Source organism: Stegostoma tigrinum, chromosome 4 (assembly GCF_030684315.1).
Source record: "Stegostoma tigrinum isolate sSteTig4 chromosome 4, sSteTig4.hap1, whole genome shotgun sequence".
Classification (NCBI taxonomy): Eukaryota; Metazoa; Chordata; class Chondrichthyes; order Orectolobiformes; family Stegostomatidae; genus Stegostoma; species Stegostoma tigrinum.
In genome coordinates this window covers 24036461-24061779 of record NC_081357.1, presented here as the reverse complement: position 1 = coordinate 24061779, position 25319 = coordinate 24036461, and the positions used below count along the sequence as shown (strand labels likewise).

The 25319-nt window shown below is 43.4% G+C and overlaps 1 protein-coding gene across 1 annotated transcript in view; it reads right to left on the bottom strand.

Annotated features, from left to right (window-relative positions):
- Positions 1-25319, bottom strand: part of rev3l (REV3 like, DNA directed polymerase zeta catalytic subunit) — a 181868-nt gene that overhangs the window by 23132 nt on the left and 133417 nt on the right. Inside the window, exons 22-27 of the mRNA XM_059645215.1 lie at positions 24587-24728; positions 19593-19837; positions 18186-18294; positions 13325-13531; positions 5345-5454; positions 2350-2464 (exon numbers count right to left, since the gene is read on the bottom strand). Coding sequence (XP_059501198.1) covers positions 2350-2464; positions 5345-5454; positions 13325-13531; positions 18186-18294; positions 19593-19837; positions 24587-24728 — 928 coding nt within the window. The remainder of the gene's footprint in view (positions 1-2349; positions 2465-5344; positions 5455-13324; positions 13532-18185; positions 18295-19592; positions 19838-24586; positions 24729-25319) is intronic.

The window sequence follows — 25319 nt, the reverse complement described above, 5'->3', positions numbered from 1 at the left end:
TTTTCTTCTGAAATGTTGAGGATAGGGCAGCGTGTTGGCAGTACTTAGGACTGCTGCCTCTCAGCACCAGGAACCCAGGTTCAACTCCAGCCCTGGAACTGTGGTGTTTGCACATTCTCCCCATGTCTGCATGGGTTTCCACTGGGTGTTCCAGTTTCCTCCCACAGTTCAAAGATGTGCCAGTTAGGTGGCTCAGCTGTGCTAAATTACCCCGTAGTCTCTAAGGACGTGCAGACTAGGAGGATTAGCCATGGGAAATACAGGGGTCACGGGGATAGAGTGGGATTCTTTGGATTATTTGCACTGTAGGGATTTTATGCAGGGTCGTGCATAATTTTCATCAATTGAAATAATGTGAAAGGATTGTGCTGCAACTCCATTTCCACCCATTTAAAAGCATCCCTATCAATATCCTGGGGGTGACTATTGACCACAGACTAAACTGGACCAAGCATACAAATACTGTGCTTACAAGATCAGGTCAGAGACTTATAAAGGGCTAACCCTCTAAACCAAGTCCACCATCTATAATGCAGAAGTCAGGAATGCAATGGAATACTTTCCCATTAACTGGACTAGTGTTGCTCCAACTACAAAAGAAGCTCAACACCATCCAGGACAAAAACACCCCAATCATGATGCAGCAGTGTGCATGATCTAAATGGTGCAGTGCAACAAATTACCGAGGCTTCTTCAATAGCAATTTCCAAATACGCATCCTCTATCACATAGAATGATAATGGCAGCAGACAGATGGTGGGAATACCACAATCAGCAAGTTTCCATCCAAGAAGCACATCATCCAGACCTACAACTATATCAAATCACTGCTCCTTCATTGTCACTAGGTCAAATTCCTACAAGTTCCTCCCGAACAGCACTGGACTTACAACACATGCAAAGAGGCAACTCATCTCGTTCTCCAGTTTCTCCAAATGAATGTGAGATGGACAACAAATGCAAACCTAGCCAGACATGTAAATATATGAATAGCCCATGTCCACGTATGCAAAATACCTTGGCAGGAAACAAACAGGTGCAAAAAGTTAAATTATTAATGATCACAACAAAGCAGTATCTTGTGATTCATGCTTGAGAACTTCAAGTACAACCTCCACTCAAAATCTTGAATTTTCCACTTCCGCATTTTCTCTCTGCTCCTCAAGCAGGTTCTTTAAATAACCAGAACAAACCACCAAAAGAGAATCCTCCTCGTCCTTGCGTACCACCCCACCAGCATCCAACACTTCCACCGTCTGCAATCTGATATCACCAAAGACATTTTTCCCTCCCCACCCTTGTCTGCTTACCAGAGGGACCACTCTCTCCACAATCCCCTCCAAGCCCACCACACCTGGCACTTTCCCCTGCAACCACAGGAAGTGCTACACCTGCCCACACACCACCTCCCTCACCCCCATCAGAGGCCCCAAGACGACTTTCCATATCAAGCAGATGTTCACCTGCACATCTGTAAATGTGATATACTGCATACGCTGTACCCGTTGTAGCCTCCTCTACATCGGGGAAACCAAGCGGAGGCTTGGGGACCACTCTGTAGAACACCTATACTCGGTTCGCAATAAACAACTGCACCTTCCAGTCGAGAACCATTTCAACTCCACACCGGCCCCCACCACGACGCCCCCCCCCCCCCCACCCCCACCCCCCCGTTCCTTAAACGATATGTCCAGCCTGGGTCTCCTGCAGGACCACAACGATGCCACCTGAAGGTTGCAAGAACAGCAACTCATATTCCGCTTGGGAACCCCGCAGCCCAATGGTATCAATGTGGACTTCACAAGCTTCAACATCTCCCCTCCTCCTACTGCATCCCAAAACCAGCCCAGTTTGTCCCTGCCTCCCTAACCCATTCTTCCCCTCACCTACTCCCCCTCCCACCTCAAGCTGCACCCCCATTTCCTTCCTACGAACCTCATCCCCGCACCCCCCGGCCTGTCTGTTCCTCCCCAGACTGACCTATCCCCTCTCTACCTACACTCACCTCTACTGGCTCCATCCCTGCCCCTTTAACTTCTGTCTCCTCTCCACCTATCTTCCTCTCTATCCATCTTCGATCTGCCTCCCCCTCTCTCCCTATTTGTGAAGAAGGGTCTAGGCCCTAAACATCAGTTTTTCTGCTCCTAAGATGCTGCTCGGCCTGCTGTGTTCATCCAGCTCCACACTTTGTTATCCCCCTTCAAGATAGGTGGAGTTTGAAAAGAGACCCGAAATTTATTGGCATTACCTGTCCTGCTATACTTTAATGTTTCTTAGAAATTATGATTAAGATTAAGTGACCTATTTGGCAAAAATTTTACTTTCACTATTTTAAAACCAACATCTTACCTTCTCAAATTTCAATTTCACAGGCTTTGGATTTGTGGCAGTCACAGCATCAGCAATCTCCTGTCCAATCTTGAAGGCCTGCTCCTTGGTGGCTCCTTTCAACAGCACAAACATACTGCAGAAGAACAAAAATCAACTCAAAATCACCAGTAAAACTACACTTTCTGTAATTTAGATTTTAAAATTTAGTTCACATTTGCAGCTTACCCTTTGCACTTTTTTTCAGTTGTGTGTGGGGGCATTCCAAAAACCTTTTCATTCAGAAAAGGAGATATAATCTCATTGAAACACTCCAGATTGTGAATCTGCTGGTTACTAATTCCCTGGATGGGGAAATCTAATACACAGGGACAGAGTCTTGGGACAAAGGAACAAATCGAGAGGAGAAAAGATTACTTCGCTCAAGAATGCTGTGAATCCCAGAGGACTGCGGTTGTCCATTGTTGAATATATTTAGAGATAGTGTTGAAAGAATTTTGGGGCAGTAGGGCAGAAAAGAGGAGTGAAGCCCAAGATTGGCCATAATTTTATTGAATGGTGAAACACACTCAGTAGGCCTAAGTATCATCTATTTCTACTCCTTTTTCTTATGTACTTTTGTTTTCATTCTCTGCTATTTCTATATTTTGATTTCTTTGCCTCTACATACTTATAATGGTCTTTTATAGTACTTGTGTCTTCTGATAAGCATGTGTAGATTATTTAATTTATGTATCCCCTTATTAGCACACTTATCAATTCTTTCAAAATTTTCTATTACGTAAAATAAATAAATCTGAAGTCACATGTCAGCCAGTTTGGGTAAGGTCTGCTGAAAAATGATATCAACAAAAATCAAGAGATATAGCAAGAACTGAAGATGCTGGAGTCAGAGATAACAAATTATGAAGCTGGATGAACACAGCAGGCCAGGCAGCATCAGAGGAGCAGGAAAGCTGACATTTTGGGTTAGAACCCTTCTTCAGAAACCATTCTGAGAAATAAAACAGAGTCTAAACCTTTACCTTCTACAAGGGTTATTATTAGGAATGTCTTTTACTGAATGACCTGTGATGCATTTCCTGAAATTTGTGGTCTATCTTGGTGGGAATGGATTTTAAAAAAGTTCCACAGTGGCATTATAAAATGGAATTTGACACTGAACCATAAAAAACACTTTCGTCAAAACATTAGGTTTTAGGGAACATCTTAAAAGGACATGAGAGGTAGACTGACAGATTTAAGGCCAAGGCAGCTGTAAGGATAGTCAATGGTGGACTGATGTAATCCAGGACGCAAAGAAGTTTGCAAATATCTCAGTTGCGAAGCTGAAAAAGATCTGAATTTTTAAAAAAAAAATCATAGGATGAGGGTGTTGCTAGTAATATGAATTTTTGTGACCCATCACTAATTAGCCGTACCCAGAACAGACTGCTAGGCCAAGTCAGTCGCTAATGTAGAATGAACACTATTACTGTGCATCTCAAGACACGTGTAGGCCAGACCAGTTAAGAATGGCAGATTTCTTTTCATTAATGAAAATTAGTGAATCAATAGTTAAACACCATTGGTTTTGACAATCAGTCATTAGTTTTATGGTTACCAGGGTACACGAGTTTTTAATTCTAAGTTTCGTGAGTTGACGTGAAATTCCACCACTTGCCATGGTGAGATTTGAATCAACATCTCTACAGCATGAGCCTGGGCCTCTGGATGACTGGTCCAGGAACATTACCATAAACCAACATTTCCTCAAAAGGAGAGGACAGATGAGGCTATGCAGTAATTTGAAAACTAGGATGAGATTTTGAAGACTTGAAGTATAGTTCAACCAGAAGCCAATGCAGCTCAGTGAACGAACGTGACTTGGTGACAGCTATAAAATAGGTTGTATAGCTTTGATTGAGCTCAAGGTTACAGAAGGAATGATGTGGTTGGCTAGTCAGATTGTAATGGAATAGTTGGGAATAAAAAAAATGCATGCAGCAGATAGAAAGATGAGACAGGAGTAGAATCTATTCAAGTTATGGAGAAGGAAGTAGGTGGTCTTCCTGATTATTTTGCTTTTTGGTCAGATCACTATTGGCAAGACAGATTTTTGAAGAGTCATTCGCACACTTTTGAAATTTGGCTGATAGGTGCATACAAATACATTTCTCAGTCACAAGGCATGACATTCCTACAGCTGTAAGATCAATTGTGTCTCAACTCAGCTCTGGTTTCTATCCTTTCAAAATATTCCAGGCAGGTTTGGCCAAGTTGTTCCTCAAAGAGAACTCGATTCTGAGTGATGCCAGTCAAACAAGTGGTGCCTACGCAAGCAGCTACTTACTGAAAGGCAATAATCAGAATCCTATGTGAAAACTGTTCTGATGAAAGGTATTATCTAAAACATTAATCTTGCTTTCTGATGCTAATCAGCAATCATTTCTAATAGCTCCAGATGAAACTACCAAGATTTGTAGTTTTCTTCTGACTTTTCATTACTGCATAGAAATGCTAAATTTAATACATTAGCTATTAAATAACCATTTAGGATCAGGAATAGGCATTCAGCTGAGAGTCTGTTCTGCTATTCATTGGGATCCTTGCTGATCTGTGGCCTAATTCCATATACCTTTGGCCCATATCCCTTAATGCCTTTGCTTAACAGAAAATCTCAAATTCAATATTAACAACTGAATTAGCATCTACTATTATCTGTGGAAACCTCTCCAAATCTCTACCACCCTTTGTGTGTCGAAGTGCTTCCTCGCATCTCTCCTCAACAGCCTGGCCCTATTTTTCAGAGGATGCCCCTTAGTTCTAGTATCTTCAACCAGTAGAAATAATTTACCTTTATCAACCTGTCTTTTCCTGTTAATATTTTGAAGATGTCGATCAGATCACCCTTTAACATTCTAAATTGTAGAGAGAACAAGCCTACTTTGTATAATCTCGCCTCATAATTTAACACCTGAAGGTCAGGTATCTATTTATCATTATCATCAATTATAGTTTGATCAATAAGTGATACCTGTCAGTGTCTCCATACACAACATGAGCTCCCCACTTCTTTGTCTCATTGACCAATTTTATTGCACGCTCAAGGGTTTCTCTTGCTTTCAGAACAATGCTATCACCAATCTGTTTAAAAGAAATTCAGAAATTATTCTTCCATACAAATTACAAACCAATGTGACACAGTAAGCCTTTTCAAAATACAGAAAAGGCCTTTACAAAATATTTCAAGTAGGAACATTTTAAGATATGTTATGATGTAACAGACATTTCAAAGTACACTGAAAATTAAAATTTAGATTTCAACTTAAGTGAACTGAGAAGTTAACTAGTAAATGGAAATTTGGACCCTTGAATCCTAAATTCAAATGGCAGTTGTGTGAAATTGCAAGTCTTCTGGGAATTACATCCAAAGTCACCTCTCGCTCCTTTTCTGTGCATGACTGGCTTGTTACACTGCCCAGGTCCTTTAAAATTGAAATACTGCCTTGTACATGTGTGTACCTTCAAGAAAATGCTGCTTTAGCATAGTCTGTTTTTCGCCCCAATTGCGAAACATTGCTCCTGTTAGAGAATAACACACCTGCATTGACTCTTGCTAAAGCACCACAAAATTAATATGTTCCTCTCTTCCAAGAGCTTCACCATTAGTAATGTGAAGTTTATTAATCTCTACTTTAAATATACTCAAACCCTGAGCATTCATAGTCCACTGAGGTTGAAAATTCCAAAGATACTCTCACTCTGTATCAAAGTCTCCTCATCTCAGTCTTGAATAGCATCCACGTTTTTTTTCTTAAAAAAAGTATTTTGAAGGTTTCAATTAGATCATTCTTCGAAACTTCAGAGAAGCGGGAGGCGACGCATTTGGAAGGACTGACAAGGCAAGGGAATAAATTATGACTGGCAGGATGCTGGGACACACTGAAGACCAGAGAGATCTTGAAAGAACCAGGTGGGATCAGGTGGTTGGGAAGGCATATGGAAGGCATGCAGAAAAAGTCAAAGCAGAAAATAGAAGAGCTTCTGTCATTTGTTTCCCCACACAATCAACTGATCCAGCTTGCCCTGAAGCCTATGCATTATAACTACACTGCATTTTGTGTATAGAGTCAGAATCATACAGCACAGAAACAGACCCTTTAGTCCGACTAGTCCACGCTGACTATGATCCCAAACTAAACCAGTCCTCCTAGCCTGCATTTGGCCCATATCCCTCCAAACCAGTCATGTACTTATCCAAATGTCTTTTAAATGTTGTAACTGTACCTACATCCACCATTTCCTCTGACAGTTCACTCCACACACGGATCACTCAAAGCGTTGCCCTTCAGGTCCTTTTCAAAACTTTATCCTCTCACCTTAAAAATATGCCCCTAGTTTTGAACTCCCCCACCTGAGGGTAAAGACTTTTGCTGTCCACCTTACCTCTGCCCCTCATGATTTTACGTACTTCATAAAAGGTCAACCCCCCCCGCCATCTCCTACAGAGGGGATGGAAGCTAGGGTGGTTGCATGCTCCTCGTGTAGGATGTGGGAGGTAAGAGTCCACGGCTAGCGTCCGTGCTGACTTCACCTGCGAGAAGTGCACCCAATTCCCGCTCCTTTCACACTGCATTAGGGAACTAGCTTGATGAACTCCGGATCATTTGGCGAGGCTGATGGGGCGACAGAGAGGAGTTATAGGGAGATAGTCACACCCAAGTTACAGGATGAAGGTAGCTGGGTGACCATCAGAAGAGGGAAAGGGAATAGGCAGATGGTGCAGGAATCCCCTGTGGCCATTCCCCTCAATAATAAGTATACTGCTTTGGGTACTGTTGTGGGAGGACGACTTACCAGGGAAAAAAGTCATAGCGGCCAGGTCTCTGGCACTGAATCTGGCTGTATGGCTCAGAAGGGAATGGGGGAAGAATAGAAGTACGATATTAGTAGGAGATTCAATGGTTATGGGAACAGACAGGAGATTCTGTGGTCACGAACAAGACTCCTGGATGGCATGTTGCCTCCCGGGTGCCAGGGTCAAGAGTGACTCAGATTGAGTCTGTAGGATTCTTAAGGGGGAGGGTGAGCAGCCAGAAGACGTGGTATACATCGGTACCAATGACATAGCTAGGAAAAGGGATGAGGTCCTGAAAAGTGAATACAGGGAATTAGGTTGGAAGCTAAAAGCCAGGATGAACAGAGCAGTGAGGCCAGGAATAGAGAGTGTGTGCAGGTGAACATGTGGCTACAGAGCTGGTGTATGGCTTCAGATAGTTGAATCATTGGGGTATCTTCTGGGGAAGGTGGGACCTATACAGGAAGGACAGGCTGCACCTGAACTGGATGAGCACTAATATCCTGGGCGGGAGGTTTGCTTGAGCTCTTCAGGAGGGTTTAAACTAGTTTGGCAGGGAGACAGGAACTGGAGCTATGGACCAGAGGATGGGGTAGCTGGTGTACAGGCAGATACAGCATGCAGAGAGTCTGTGAGGAAGGACAGACAGTTGATAGAGCAAAGTTGCAGTCAGTGTGATGGGTTGAAGTATGTCTATTTTAATGTCAGAAGTGTCAGGAATAAGGGTGATGAACTTAGAGCATGGATCAATACTTGGAGCTACGATGTTGTGGCCATTAGGGAGACTTGGATATCACAGGGGCAGGAATAGTTGTTGGATGTTTTGGGGTTTAGATGTTTCAAAAGAAATAGGGAGGGAGGTAAAAGAGGTGGGGGAGTGGCATTGCTAATCGGGGATGGTATCACTGTTGCAGAAAGGGAGGTCGTGGAGAAGGATTTGTCGACGGCATCAGTATGGGTGGAAGTCAGAAACAGGAAAGGAGCAGTTACTTCATTAGGAGTTTACTTTCAAACCCCCCAATAGCAACAGAGACACTGAGGAACAGATTGGGAGGCAGATTTCAGAAATGTGCAGAAGTAATAGGGTTGTTGCCATGGGTGATTTCAACTTCCCTAATGTAGAGTGGAACCTAGGTGCAAATAGTTTGGATGGAGCAGATTTTGTCAGGTGTGTCCAGGAAGGATTTCTCACTCAATATGTAGATAGGCCAACTAGAAGGGAGGCCATATTGGACTTGGTGTTTGGCAACGAACCAGGCCATGTGTCAGATCTCTCGGTGGGAGAGCATTTCGGTGATAGTAGTCACAACTCCCTGACCTTTACTATAGTCATTGAGAGGGCTAGGAGCAGACGATATGAGAAAGTATTTAATTGGGCAAGGGGGAATTAGGCAGGAACTGCAGAGCATAAATTGGGAACAGATGTTCTCAGGGAAATGCACGAAAGAAATGTGGAGGTTGTTTAGGGAGCAGTTGCTCTGAGCACTGGATAGGTTTGTCCCACTGAGGCAAAGAAAACATGGTAAGGTGAAGAAACCTTGGATGACGAGATATGTGGAACATCTAGTCAACAGGAAGAAGGAAAATACTTCAGGTCAAAAAGCAAGGATCAGACAGGGCTCTAGAGAGTTACAAGATAACCAGGAAGGAACTGAAGAATGGACTTAGGAGAGCTAGAAGAGGGTATGAAAAAAGCTTGGCAGGCAGGCTTATGGAAAACTCCAAGGCATTCTACACTTATGTGAGGAACAAGAGGATGGCCAGAGTGAGGGTAGGGCCAATCACAGCTGGTGGAGGAAACTTATGCCCAGAGTTGCAGTTGGTCGGGGAGGTTTTTAAATGAATACTTTGCTTCAGTATTCACCAGTGAAGGGGACCTTGCAGTTTGTGAGGACAGCGTGCAACAGGTTGATATTAGGAAGGAGGATATGCTAGAAATTTTGAAAAACATGAGGACAGATAAGTCCCCTGGGCCAGACGGAATATACCCAAGGTACAATGGGAAGCGAGGGAAGAGATTGCTACGCCTTTGGCGATGATCTTTGCATCCTCACTGTCCACTGGACTAGTACTAGATGATTGGAGGGTGGCAAATATTATTTTCTTGTTCAATAAAGGAAACAGGGATAATCATGGGAATTACAGACCAGTCAGTCTCGCTTCTGTGGTGGACAAATTATGGGAAGGGATTTTAAGATAGTATTGATGATTATTTAGACAAGCAGAGTTTGATTACAAAGAGACATCATGGCTTTGTCAGGGGCAGGTCATGCCTCACAAGCCTTAATAAATTCTATGAGGATGTGACAAAAGACATTGATGAAGGTAGAGCGGTGGATGTGGTGTATATGGGTTTTAATAAGGCATTTAATAAGGTTCCCCATGGTAGGTTCATTCAGAAAGTAATGAAGTATGGGATTCAGGGAAATTTGACTGTCTGGATACAGAATTGACTGTCCAATAGAAGACCGAGGGTGGTAGTAGGCAAAAGTACTGAGCCTGCAGCTTGGCAACTAGTGGTGTTCTGAAGGGATCTGTTCTGGGACTTCTGCTTTTTGTGATCTTTATAAATGACATGGATGAGGAAGTGGAAGGGTGCGTTAGTAAGTTTGCTGATGACACAAACGTTGGTAGAGTGGCAGACAGTGTGGAGGGCTGTTATAGGCTGCAACAGGACATTGTCCAGTACTGCATTGTCAAAGAAGTGGCATATGGAATTCAACCTGGAAAAGTGTGAAGTGATTAATTTTCGGATGTTGAATTTGAATGCAGGATGCAGGGTTAATGGCAGGATTCTTGGCAGTGTGGAGGAACAGAGGGATCTTGGGGTCAATGTCCTTCAATCTCTCAAAGTTGCCACTCAAGTTGATAGCGTTGTTAAGAAAGTTTATGGTGTGTTGGCTTTCATTGGCACAGAAATAGAGTTTAAGAGCCGCGAGGTTGAATTGCAACTCTGGTAGACCACACTTGGGATAGTGTGTTCAGTTCTGGTTGCCACATTACAGGAAGAATGTGGAAGCTTTAGAGAGGGTGCAGAGGAGATTTATCAGGTTGTTGCCTGAGCTGGAGGCCCTGTCTTAGGAGGAAAGGTTAAGGAAAGCTCGGGATTTTCTCAGAAAAGCAAAGGAGGATGAGAGGTGACTTGATAGAGGTGTGCATGATGATGAGAGGCATAGAGTGAATCGCTGGTGACATTTCCCCCCAGGGCGGAACTGACTGTCACGAGGGGGCATAATTTTAAGGGAATTGGAGAAAGTCAGAGGTAGGTTCTTCACAGAATGGTGGATGTGTGGAATGCACTGCCAGCTGTGGTAGTTAAGTCAGATACATTAGGGACATTTAAGCGACACTTGGATAGACACATGGATGATAATAAAACGAAGAGCATGCAGCTTAATTTGATCTTAGAGTAGGATAATAGGTTGGCACAACATTGTGGGCTGAAGGGCCTGTACGGCAGAAAAGGCCCCACCAATGGTCTGTATAACCTCAACGCAACATCAAACTTTTCTTTTTTTTTTTTTACACAGTGGTTCGTATATGAAATGAACTGCCAAAGGAAGAGTCATGTGGATCGTCTGAGTAAAGGCCATTGAAGTGTTCTGCTATGCTGCTGCATCCAGTCACGAACAGTACTGGATAATTTAAACAACTCACTGGAGGCAGCTATACAGACATCTTCAGTGTTACTAATGGGGGAGCCCAGCACGCCAAAGTAAAAGATAAGGCTGAAGCATTTGTGACAATCATGCATGATTCATCTCGGCCTCCTCAAGAGGACCCTTGCATCACAGATGCCATTCTTAAGCCAATTTGATTCACTCTATATGATATCAAGAAACAGCTGGAAGCTGTGGGCTATGGCAACGTTCTGGCACTAAGACTGACTTGCTGTGCTCAATGTGCCGCGCCACTAACCAAGCCGTTTCAGTACATCTACAACACTGGCATCTAGCTGACAAGAGTGGAAACTTGACCATGTAACCCCTGTACACAACAACAGGACAAATCCAGCCTGGATGATTAGTGCCCAGTCAACTCATGTTCATCAGTAAAGTGATGGAAGAGGTCATAAATATTGCTATCAAGCAGCACTTGTTTAGCAATAACCTGCTCATTAATGCCCAGTTCAGGTTCCGCCATGGCCAAACAGCTTCTGACCTCAATACAAGCTTGGTTGAAACTGTGAGAGCAGAATTCCAGAATTGGGCAGTTTTCCACAACAGCAGGGAGGTTACAGTGAAAACGTTAGTTAGGTCACAACTGATTTATTGCACGAAGTTTTGGTTATCCCACCATGGGAAGGATGTGATCGCTGCTACAACTCACTGTGGTAGCACACGGGGTATTGAGCCCAACTACTTCCAGCATTGTCACAGAACTTAGCCACTTTATAAAGTATGAAAAGTTTCCCAACTTACCTGATCTTCAGAGACTGTTTATTAGAAAGCAAAGACCAAGTTTCTAGACTGAACAAGAAGGATTACTTCTTGTAAGTAATTAGACTCAAAGTATAGATTAATGTTTATAACCTGTTGTCCTATAACATTACTAATTAAAACTCTATTCTCTTAATAAACTCTCCAAACAGATAGGGTTAAATGGACTATGGATAGAGAGGAGAAAATGGAAAAACAGCAGTTCAATGGTCCTTGTTCCCAGCTGCTGCTGTCGAAACGATCTTTATGACTTTTCTGCTGCTCAGCGCATTGTTTCAATAGTCTTTCTCTGGATGTTTCTGCTGGTTAGTAGGACACAAAGTTCTCTGACTTGTGAGTTAAAAGTCACAGCTTACAGCAACTGTTGCAGAAAGGATAAACTGAGTTCCTTAAGGATTACAGTGATTGCTGACTGCAGAGAACAGACAGAGGATACAACTAAGCTGGGGGGAGAGCTGAAAAATTCTCTCGCTCTAATATATTTCTTGTTCCAAACTATTCAGTTACCCAAGAACCAACACTGTTGCTAGAAAGTACAAAGGTCTCAGTCATTGGTTGATAGGTTCGTGACAAGTTATCAACTGTTTATTGGCAGCAAAAACTGTGTTTAATATCCACTCTGTTCCAAATTGTCTGTAACTCAACTCTTCAATTATTGTTTATTCAAACAGCTGTTTATACAATGGCTAGCATGGATGTCAGCTCACTTGGTTTTCAAAACTGCAGCACCCTTCATTTTTAGGATAGATCTCTCATTTCAGTGTACAATTTATTTAAAAAATATAAAAACATACAGTCCTTACAGTGCAGCAGAGGTGATTCACCAGGATGTTGCCTGGGCTGGACTATTTCAGCTTTGAAGAGACACTTCTGGCCGTTTTCCTTTAAGTAGAGAAGGAAAAGTGGGGGTGGGGCAGAACTTGGATGCACAAAATTATGAGGGCCTATGGTAGAGAGGAAGAAATATTTCCCCTTAGATTAGAGATCATTAACTGGGAAACCTAGGTTTAAGGTAAGGACAGGAGGTTTAGAGGGTATCTGGAACGCACTGCCGAAAAGGGCATTATGGTGATAACCGTCACAACATTCTCATAGTATTTAGATGAACACTTGAAGTGTCATAGCAAACAAGGCTATGGGCCAAGTGCTGGAAAATGGTACTTGAATAGATAGTTACTTGAAGACTGTTGCAGACACAATAGTCCGAGGGGCATCTTCTCATGCTGTAAAACCCTGACTCTACAAAACACAGGCCCAGTTTGCCCAATATCTCATCATAGGATAGTCCAGCTGTCATGGGAACAAGCCTGATGAACCTTTGGTGCGCTTCCTCTATGGTATTAATAACCCTCTTGAGATTAGGAGGCCAAAGCTGCATACAGTGTTCCAGGTGAGGTCTAACCAGACTTCTGTACCATCGAGGTAAGATTTCATTACGCCTGTACTCAAAACTTCTCATAACAAAGGCTAAAAATCCACTAGCCTTCCTAATAGTTTGCTGCAATACATTATATACAAAATAATTAGTACTCTATAATTGCTTACAATGTTACAGCTTAGAAACAGGTCATTCTGGCCAAATAAAGCTTTAAGTTACTCAACAAACACGCACAAAATTTTACATATGCAGTCCACATTTGGTTCAATTGGAGGCTTTTAATGGACTTAAAACTGAAAAGTCTTAGGAAAACGTACAGCCTCTGTATCATTAAAATACCTCAACACATGGCATTCTTCCAGAAAAGCTAGCAGCAGTGTAACCATAAGTGAAGTTGGCGATGAGCTTTAGACCCAGCTGTCGAGCATGAAGCAGTTTTGTAAGGGCTTTGTCCTTCTTGTGGGCTTTCATTACATCTTTCACCATTATTCTGGTTTTCAGTATCTCTTCAAGCATGCTTGGTAACACACCTCTCCGCATAGATGGCTAAAACAGCAATATCAACACAGGTTTATGAAAATGCTGAATCTAGAAAAGCATTTAAATCTTGCTTCACATCAAATGAGCAGGTCAACCTTTGTTCTGCAGTTTTCTTTCATTTGAATTAACCACAGCCAAACTAATACAACGTATAAAATTCACAGCCAAAGGTACAGACCATTCAATAAACAGGTCTGAGATAGTGTTTATACTTGTCTTATCTCTCTTGGTTTAATCCTCTGTATATTCTTCTATTCCTTTCTTCATGTGCTTGCTGAGCTTCACTTAAATGCTATTTGCCTCAAAAACTACTGGTAATGCATTCCACACTCTACTTAGAGTGTGCAAATGAAGTTTTTGAAAGTTCCTTAGATTTAATAAAGGCCTTTAAATTTTGGTCTCGCACACAAGCAGGGACACTTCTATGTCTGTCTGACCAAACCCTTCCCTATTTTGAAAAGGGCCTCAATCAAATCATATTTATTCAGTTGGAGACACAAGAGACCCAAACTATCCAATCTACAATGGGCTAATTAAAGTAATTCCCACTGCTTGCACAGCTGCTGCTGTTTAGTAATCTGCAGTACATTGCTGTTTCATGCCAGAGATAATTCATTTTTTTATACCAGAGTTCCTTAGGAAGATTTGCAAGCAGGATCAATTTTGTTTGCATCTTTGCACCTCATCTTCTGCATATAAAGTTGACCTTTTCCCAGCTAACATCGGTTCTGAAGAAAGGTCACTCGATCTGAAACATTACCTTCGACTTCTCTCTACAGATGCTGCCAGACCTGCTGAGCATTTCCAGCAATTTTGTGTTTTTATTTTGGATTTACAGCATCCACAGTGCTTTCGATTTCAATCTATTTGTGGGCAGCATGGTGGCACATCAATCAGCACTACTGCAATACAGCACCAGGGACTCGGGTTCAATTCCAGCCTTGGGTGATGGACAATGTGCAGTTTGCATGCTCTCCCCATGTCTGTGTGGGTTTTCACCAGGTACTGTAGTTTCCTTTCTCAGTCCAAAGGTGTAGAACTTAGGTGGATTGACCATGCTAAATTGACACATAATGTCCAGGCTAGAAGGAGTGGCCATGGTAAATGTGGGTTATGGTGATAGGGTGGGATGCTTTTTGGAGGGTCAGTGCAGATTCCATGGGACGAGGTGCCTCTGTCTGGACTATATTGATTCTTTGATTCTATTTCTTCACAGATCTTTAAAAAGAGGAAAGACGCACTCTTCACCTACACTTCTTCATTTTTAAATACAACTGTGAAAGCTTTAGAAACGCAAGTTTGTAAAGTAAAGTTTAGGGTCAGCAATATACAAACAGGTGACATTCATGTTTTGAAACTGGGCTACCGATTAACCTTCTTAGCTGAAATCTATTCTCAGGCTTGGTTTGTCCCAGATCGGATCCTCAAACATCCACTCCATAAACCAAAACCACTCTGCAGTAATGTGCATTACCAGAGGATGCACTGTAAAAATTCAAAAATCCTTAAATAGCACTTTCTAAATCAACAACCACTTCTATGCAGAAGGACAAAGGCAGCAGATACATGGGAACACCGCCATCTGCAAGATCCCCTCCTAGCAATTCATCAGCCTGACTTGGTAATGAATCGGTATTCCTCTACTGTTACGGGGGTTGAAATCCTGGCATTCCGTCTCTACTGGCGTTGTGGGTCCACCTACAGGATATGGACTACAGTGTTACAAGGCTGCAGCTCACCACCACCTTCACATGGGCAACTAGGGACAGGTAAATGCTAGCTAACCAGCAATGCCCATGTCCTATGAGTAAACAAACAAAAAAGGTGAGAAAATGTGAGGCTGGATGAACACAGCAGGCCAAGCAGCATCTCAGGAGCACAAAAGCTGACGTTTCGGGCCTGGACCTTTCATCAGAGAGGGGGATGGGGAGAGGGAACTGGAATAAATAGGGAGAGAGGGGGAGGCGGAAAGAAGATGGAGAGTAAAGAAGATAGGTGGAGATGAGAGATGAGGTGGGGAGGTAGGGAGGTGATAGGTCAGTCCAGGGAAGACGGACAGGTCAAGGAGGTGGGATGAGATTAGTAGATAGATGGGGGTGCAGCTTGGGGTGGGAGGAAGGGATGGGTGAGAGGAAGAGCCGGTTAGGGAGGCAGAGACAGGTTGGACTGGTTATGGGATGCAGTGGGTGGGGGGGCAAGAGCTGGGCTGGTTGTGTGGTGCAGTGGGGGGGGAGGGGAAATTTTGAAACTGGTGAAGTCCACATTGATACCATTAGGCTGCAGGGTTCCCAAGCGGAATATGAGTTGCTGTTCCTGCAACCTTCGGGTGGCATCATTGTGGCAGTGCAGGAGGCCCATGATGGACATGTCATCTAGAGAATGGGAGGGGGAGTGGAAATGGTTTGCGACTGGGAGGTGCAGTTGTTTGTTGCGAACTGAGCGGAGGTGTTCTGCAAAGCGGTCTCCAAGCCTCCGCTTGGTTTCCCCAACGTAGAGGAAGCCGCACCGGGTACAGTGGATGCAGTATACCACATTGGCAGATGTGCAGGTGAACCTCATCTTAATGTGGAATGTCATCTTGGGGCCTGGGATAGGGGTGAGGGAGGAGGTGTGGGGGCAAGTGTAGCATTTCCTGCGGTTGCAGGGGAAGGTGCCGGGTGTGGTGGGGTTGGAGGGCAGTGTGGAGCGAACAAGGGAGTCACAGAGAGAGTGGTCTCTCCGGAAAGCAGACAGGGGTGGGGATGGAAAAATGTCTTGGGTGGTGGGGTCGGATTGTCAATGGCGAAAGTGTCGGAGGATGATGCATTGTATCCGGAGGTTGGTAGGGTGGCGTGAGAGAACAAGGGGGATCCTCTTAGGGCGGTTGTGGCGGGGGCGGGGTGTGAGGGATGTGTTGCGGGAAATACGGGAGACGCGGTCAAGGGCGTTCTCGATCACTGTGGGGGGAAGTTGTGGTCCTTGAAGAACTTGGACATCTGGGATGTGCGGGAGTGGAATGTCTTATCGTGGGAGCAGATATGGCGGAGGCGGAGGAATTGGGAATAGGGGATAGAATTTTTGCAGGAGGGTGGGTGGGAGGAGGTGTATTCTAGGTAGCTGTGGGAGTCGGTGGGCTTAAAATGGACATCAGTTACAAGCTGGTTGCCTGAGATGGAGACTGAGAGGTCCAGGAAGGTGAGGGATGTGCTGGAGATGGCCCAGGTGAACTGAAGGTTGGGGTGGAAGGTGTTGGTGAAGTGGATGAACTGTTCGAGCTCCTCTGGGGAGCAAGAGGCGGCACCAATACAGTCATCAATGTAACGGAGGAAGAGGTGGGGTTTGGGGCCTGTGTAGGTGCGGACAAGGGACTGTTCCACGTAACCTACAAAGAGGCAGGCATAGCTGGGGCCCATGCGGGTGCCCATGGCCACCCCCTTGGTCTGTAGGAAGTGGGAGGAGTCAAAAGAGAAGTTGTTGAGGGTGAGGACGAGTTCAGCTAGGCGGATGAGAGTGTTGGAGGAGGGGGACTGGTCGGGCCTGCGGGACAGGAAGAAGCGGAGGGCCTTGAGGCCATCTGCATGCGGAATGCAGGTGTATAGGGACTGGACGTCCATGGTGAATATGAGGTGTTGGGGATTCCCTCACCCCTATCCCAGGCCCCAAGATGACTTTCCACATTAAGCAGAGGTTCACCTGCACATCTGCCAATGTGGTATACTGCATCCACTGTACCCGGTGCGGCTTCCTCTACATTGGGGAAACCAAGCGGAGGCTTGGAGACCGCTTTGCAGAACACCTCCGCTCAGTTCGCAACAAACAACTGCACCTCCCAGTCGCAAACCATTTCCACTCCCCCTCCCATTCTCTAGATGACATGTCCATCATGGGCCTCCTGCACTGCCACAATGATGCCACCCGAAAGTTGCAGGAACAGCAACTCATATTCCGCCTGGGAACCCTGCAGCCTAATGGTATCAATGTGGACTTCACCAGTTTCAAAATCTCCCCTTCCCCTACTGCATCCCTAAACCAGCCCAGTTCGTCCCCTCCCCCCACTGCACCACACAAGCAACCCAGCTCTTCCCCTCCACCACTGCATCCCAAAACCAGTCCAACCTGTCTCTGCCTCCCTAACCGGTTCTTCCTCTCACCCATCCCTTCCACCCACCCCAAGCCGCACCCCCATCTACCTACTAACCTCATCCCACCTCCTTGACCTGTCCGTCTTCCCTGGACTGACCTATCTCCTCCCTACCTCCCCACCTCATCTCTCATCTCCACCTATCTTCTTTACTCTCCATCTTCGGTCCGCCTCCCCCTCTCTCCCTATTTATTCCAGTTCCCTCTCCCCATCCCCCTCTCTGATGAAGGGTCCAGGCCCGAAACGTCAGCTTTTGTGCTCCTGAGATGCTGCTTGGCCTGCTGTGTTCATCCAGCCTCACATTTTATTATCTTGGAATTCTCCAGCATCTGCAGTTCCCATTATCTCTGAAACAAAAAAGGTGATTTGGTTTCATCTCATTGTAAAAAGTACCTCCGTTGTTAACAGCACCTTGCAACCCAGGTATTCCAATCAATAATTCTAACAATAAAAATGCATTCAATATTCTTAGAATGACTTTGCAACATCTCAATTAGTTTTACCTTCAATACTATATATTGAGTAGACTTTAAGTCATACCTTAACAAAGGCCACACCATTTGGTGATATAGTGATGTCATTCCAAAGCTGGTGAAGTAACTCTGGAGGCACTTTCTGCGAAATGCAGCCAAATTTAAATTCTTCGTCTCTGATATAAGAAACAAGGAAAATTGTGTTTTTATTTGTGGTAAATAACATCAAAAGCTTTGCTCTTGCGCAGCCGGTGCACAACCACACTTTGTCCAGTGGCCAGATCTGGTAAATGGGAGCCAAGAGAAGAGCAAAGTCAAAATGAGAAAGTACTTGCATTTTCACTATCATCTTTCTCATATTAAGGGGCAGCAGCGAGACATGACTTGCGGATGCAAACTAGACTCAGGTATTGAAACATTGCAGAATACTGGTGAATCGCACGAGATTGTACTACACCGAAATGGGCTTCCTTTCGGTTTTGAGCAATTGAGACTGTGGGCTGGGTAGTGACAGATAGCTCAGCAGAGCAGAAACATTTTCTCAGTTACATTTACACCTCCATCATTTCTATACCACCATTATCACTACTTTTGCTCTGGGCATCCTCACCATCTGTTCCACCTGCTCCTCTTCCAGCACCAGCGTGACCACCACCACCCCCGCCCCCAGCCCCAACCCCCCACCCCAGCCTAAAAAATTTCCAGCTCCTTTCGGTTCTGAAGAGTTTCTATTGGACTCAAAACGTCGACTGTTCTTCTCCACAGATGCTGCCAGACCTGCTGTGCTTTTCCAGAATTTTTCTTTTATTACCGTGACAGATGATAACTTTGAGACAACTTTCAAATACTCAAAATTCAAGTATTTCAGCTATGAAATGTAATGTTCCTTCCAATGTAGCAGAAACTGCTGGCAGACATATTCATCAACAGATTGGTGCAAATATTTTAAAAATAATTTTGAGAATTTTTGTCATTGCAATGTTGAAAAAGCAGCAAAATGCGCAGGAATTGTGCTGTTAAGTTTTACTAATTTAAGGTTAATTTCAAAGGGCTTAAATGCCTCTCTCGCTGAACGTAGCTGCGCAACAGCTGATATATTAAATTTATGTTTTTGTAGATATCAAATCACATCTTAAAACCCTCACCTGGAGGGTATTTTAATTACAATGTATTTTGAGTTATATATTCACTTCTTTTTTACAAGGTGAAGCAACTTCTGTTGCATTATGTAGGTTGTATCATCTATTTTCTTTTGAATTAAAGTAACAAACATAATATTGCAGTCTGTGTCAGCAGCAAGTAGCAGTAGATTTTGTTACTGCCCAATGTGGAACAAAATTCAAGGTGCCCCAGAAAAAAAGAGAAACAGCTGTGGCAAGAATGGTTTAGACATCATCTTTTTTTCCTGAACCACCTGAATCTAGTCACAGTTCTATTCAATGCAAAATTCAATTAGATAAGCAAAATGTCTTACTTTCCAAGGTAGTCAATATTACCCAGGCATGTAGAGTAGCAATAGTTGTAAGCTATAATAATAGAAGGGTACAGGGACTGAAAATCCAGAACCAGGACCGAATTGCTATAGAAGCGAGATTCGGGCTCCATCACAAGAGGAATGCACTGAGGAGCTCTCATATGAGATCGCTGTTGGATACTGGGAGTTACAGCTATGTAGTTCATTGGCTTGGCAACACGCAGCATCATCGACTCCACACGATACTGCAAAACAGGAATGCAATACAAAGAATTGCTCAACCAAAACAAAACTTTCAAGTTGTGTATAGTTCCTTTCTTGTTCTTTCTCCCAGTTCTTTGTCACAAAAAACTGTTGACTAACCAGACCTGGCACCCTTTCAGAATGGTGATATTCTGATTGTCTAACGTGCCAGCGCATGCAACCTAGCCTAAGGACAGCCAATGGATGTTATCTACTTAGACTTCCAGAAGGCCTTTGGTAAAGTACCACACAGGAAGCTGCTGAGTAAGATAACAGCCCATGATGATAGAGGCAAGGTACTAGCATGGATAGAAGATTAGCTTTCTCCCAGACAGTCAGTGGGGACAAAAGGCACGTTCTCAGGATGGCAGCCGGTGTTCCACAAGGGTCAGTGTTGGGATTTTCACATTATACATTATAATCTAGATGAAGTGAGGGCATTGTGGCTAAGTTTACAGATGATACAAATATAGACAGAGGGACAGGTAGTATTGAGGAGGCAGGAAGGCTGCAGAAGGATTTGGACAGGCTAGGAGAGTGACCAAGGAAGTGGCAGATGGAGTACAATGTGGGAAAGCGTGAGGTCATGCGCTTTGGTAGGAAGAATAGAGGCATATTTTCTATTTCTAAATGGGGAGAAAATTCTGAAATCTGAAGTGCAAAGGGACGAGGAAGCCGTAGTCCAGGATTCTCTTAAGGCAAACATGCAGGTTGAAGAGGACTTCACCTGATGATGGGGCAATGCTCCAAATGCTTCAGATTTCAAATAAACCTATTGGATAAACTCAAGAGTTCTGAGGAAGGGTCACTGGACCTGAAACATTAACTGTTTTCTCCTTCACAGATGCTGCCTGACCTGCTGAGCTTTTCCAGCATCTTTGTTTTTGTTCTTGATTTACAGCGTCTGCAGTTCTCTTGGTTTTTATTAAGAAAATTTGGATACTCATTTTTAAGATCAAAGTATGAGACAACATTTTTAACAGTTTTAAAGAGATGAACAGACATAATGAGACAAACAGATGACTTCAATGCAATGTCTAATATTCCACAACAGTGCACTTCGAGAAAATTGCTTCTGAAATTTGCAAGAGCTAATAGAAACATACCCTACAAAAACAACTGCAATGGTCTATTGTAGCGACTAAGTTAAACCAATGCAACTTTTCTAATATTCTTAGAGTCACTTTTATAGCAAACAAAATTCATGCTGCTCTGAAAAAAGTAATGTTATGAATAATATTTTATCTAAAACAACCTCAGAAGCACCACACTCCAAATAATGTACTGTAACCGTGAGGATTCCCAACAATCTTTCCCTGAAAGAACACAACTTTCAAACTAATCCTGCAGGTACTGCCAAAATCAAAGTGCATCATCTGAGCACGAAATGTTCACATCGTTTTGGCCGAATAGTCTTCCTGAAGCAAAAGATTTACAAAGAAATTATGCTTTAAACATAAATTCAGATTATTTTTTCCCTTTATTCATTCACCGGATGTGGGCATCGCTGACCAGGCAGCATTTATTGCCTTTGGGCAGCTGGGGATGGGCAACTAGTTTTATTGGGGTGGGGTGGGGTGGGGTGGGAACTTTGAATAAGAGAGGGGCCATTGAGAAGTCAAGGGAAAATACATTAGCCATCAAGAGCAAGTTCACTATTCAGGACAGCCAGGGGCACAGGAAAAAGGAGATAAGGTCTTCTGGTATAAAAAAAGTATATTTGTTTCAATGCACAAGGCCTGACTAGTAAGGCAGATGCGCTTGGAGCATGGACTGACTTTAGGGACTGGGATATTATAAGCATAATAGAAACATGGCTGAGAGAAGGGCAGGACTGACAGCTCAACGTTCCAGGATACAGAAACACAAGTAAGCGAGGGGTGGAGGGGCAGGGGTTGCTGTTTTGACAAGGGAGGACATAACAGTGCTTAGAGAGGATATTCTTCAGGGGTCATGAAGTAAGGCCATATGGTTAGAAGTTAGAAACAAGAAGGGGATGGTTGGTCTGTGGAGACTGTATTATAGACCCCCAAACAGCCAGCAGGTACTAGAGGAGCAGATGTGCAGAGAGAGTGCAGATACCTGGAGGGTTCATACAGTAGTATTGGTTGGAGATTTTAATTACTCCTGAATTGTCTGGGCCACCCAGAGTGTAAAAGGCCCAGATGGGGTGGAATTTGTCAAATGCGCCCAGGAAAGTTTCCTAAATCAATATACAGAGGGCCGTACTCAGGGAGGGTGCAACAACGGAGCAAGTGACGGAAGTGTCAGTCAGACAGCACTTTGGGTCCAGTGATCATAACACTCTTAATTTCAAAAATAAAGTTGCTGGAAAAGCCCAACAGGTCTGGCAGCATCTGTGGAGGAGAAAACAGAGTTAGCATTTCAGGTACGGCGCTCCTTCCTCAGAACCAGTTCTGAGGAAGGAGCGCCGGACCTGAAATGCTAACTCTGTTTTCTCCTCCACAGATGCTGCCAGACCTGCTGAGCTTTTCCAGCAACTTTATTTTTGTTCTTGATTTACAGCAAGCGCAGTTCTTCTGTTTTCTTTTCCCCCCGTCTTAGTTTCAACATAGTTATGAAAAAAGATAGGAGGATGTAATATACTGAGGGTAAGAGGGTGGCTAGGGAGAGGAAAAAATCCTTCTAAAGATAAGCATGAGGAGCCACAGGAGATGAAGCAGATTTTTAATGAATATTTCTTCAGTGTTTATGGACGACAGAATCATGGATGCTAAAGAAGCAAGGGAAACAAGAGGGGATGCTTTCGACTGCATTCATATTACCAGGATGGAGGTATTTGCAGCCTTAAAAAATATTAAGGTGGATAAGTCCCCTGTGCCTGATCAAGTCCATCCTTGGTCATCGTGGGAGGCCAGGGAAGAAACTGCAGAGGCCCTTGCAGAGATTTTTTTGCTTTGTCTTTAGGCACTGGTAAAGTTACAGAAGACTGGAGGGTGGCTAATAGCATTCCATTGTTTAAGAAAGGTAGCAAAGGTAAGCCAGGGAACTATGAGCCAGTGACCCTGGTAGGCAATATACTGGAGAGGATACCGAGGGACAGGATTGACCAACATTTGTTTAGTCAAGGTCTGATTAGGGATAGTCAGCATGAATTTATGCGTGGGAAGCCATCTCTGGTAAATCTCGGAGTATTTCGAGCAGGTTACCAGAGTATAGACAAGGGTAGGGCAGCAGATGTTGTCTACATGGACTTTAGTAAGGCCTTTGACAACGTCCCACATGGCAGGCTAGTCATGAAGGTTAGGTTGCACGGGATCCAGGAAAAGCTAGCAAATTGGATTAAAAATTGGCTCCATGGTAGAAAGCAGGTGATGGTTGTTTCTCCGATTGGTGGCCTGTGACTCGGTGTGCCACAGGGGTCGATGCTGGGACCTATGTTGTTTACACAAAACGATCTGGATGTGCACGTACAAGTTTGCAGATGATACAAAATTAGGAAGAAGGTTATCAAAAATTGATCAGATGGGGAAGTGGGTAGAGGATTGGCAAATGCAATTCAATACAGACAAAAATGAGGTGTCACACTTTGGAAAGTCACATCAAGGTAGGATTTATGCAATAAATGGTACAGAGGGACCTAGGAGTACATAGTTTGTTGAAAGCAGCATCATAGGTAGACAGGGTGGTGACGAAGCCATTTAGCATGCTGGCTTGCATCAGTCGAGGCACTGAGTATAGGAGTTGAGACATTATGTTACAATTGGATGTGACAATTGGTGAGGCCGTATAGTTTTGGTCATCCTGTTATAGGAAAGGCTTGGTTGAACTGGAAAGCGTGCAAAGATTTACAAGGATGTTGCCAGGACCAGTCAGTATGAGTTACAGGGAGAGGTTGGCCAGGCTAAGATTTTATTCTTTGGAATGTAGGAGAGTGAGGAGTGACCTTATTCATGTGTATAAAACCATGAGAGGCGTAGATAGGATGAATGCATATAGTCTTTTTCCCAGGGATGGGGAATGGAAAACTAGAGGGCATAGGTTCAAGGTGAGAGGGGAAAAGATTTAAGGAGGACCTGAGGGTCACTTTTTCATGCAGAGAGAATGTGGTATGTATATGGAATGAGCTGCCAGAGAGTGTGGTTGAGGCAGGTATAATAGCAATATTTTTTAAAAAAGCGTTTTGATAGGTACATAGATGGGAAAGGTTTAAGACAGACATGGACCAAATGCAGGCAATTGGAACTAGCTGAGTGTGCACCATGGACCAGTTTGGGCTGAACAGCCTGTTTCCATGCTGTTTTACTCTATGACTCCAAATAGTTTTATTTCATTTCATATAATGACAGTACATGGAAAATACTTAGATAGCAGCAGTTCAGGGCTGTGTTATCATGGTGTGTGCTTAGTATTTACAAAATCAATAACCTAGTCCAAAAAATCTAAGAAATACGGGCATTTAAAATAGCTTATTGTTGGGAAAAGTATCGCTCCAGGAATATTATCAGTTTTTCTGGTGGGTAATAAAACAGATTCAATGATGATATTTCATAGTTTTCCTACACATAACAAGTTTAACTAGTTGTAAACTTACAAATGCAATTGGAAGAAGCTGGTGTCATGACTATACATTTAACATCTACAGACGTATCATCACAATATTTTTAGAAAAATCTTTGCGTTGTCTTGTACAATGGAATAAAAATGAAGTCATAAAGGTGTAAAATAGTAATATTAGTGAGCATCAGGACTGTTCCTTTATCAGATACACAGCCTGAAAGTTAACTAACCTGTGCACCTCTTGTCAGCACATGATAGAACAAGATTCCAAATAATCGCGCTAACTCACTCGTCCTTCCAATCAAATCCAGTTGTTCCAGCAACTGTAGGTTTCCACGCACACGGCAAACATAATGGTCAACCATTTTCCACCTATAACAAAAAGAAATATACTGAGCATCGGAAGGACCAAAACACTCCTGAAAGTAATATATTTATTGTAGCATTAAGCTTACAAAGAAAGGTCTCACTTGTATCTGTCCAAAGTCCTGAATTAACTTGTTCAATGGAGCAATTAATTGTTATGTAAAAAAACAGAAAATAAATCTATCCCTCCCTTTTGTTTACAAAGACTGACAAAAATAAACATTGGGGTAAATAGAGTACAATCCCAATTTCAGGTCAGTACGATGTTATGAAAAAACAAAATGACTAGACTTCTAATTACTCATCAGCTCCTTCAAAGAATTGGAGAAGCACGAGTAGGCTGTCTACGAGTTTACTGTATTGAATTTGTGTGACAATGGGAACAATGTGAACTTGGCAGAGTCATATACACATAAGGTATTGTGCACTATAAGTTAACTCCAGACATGAGGGATTTGAAATGACCAAAGACTTGATACACTAATAATGACTAATTCAACACTTAACTACTAAATGGGATCAGAGATAACAAGGTGTAGAGCTGGATGAACACAGTAGGCCAAGCAGCATCATAGAAGCATAAGAGCTGACGTTTCG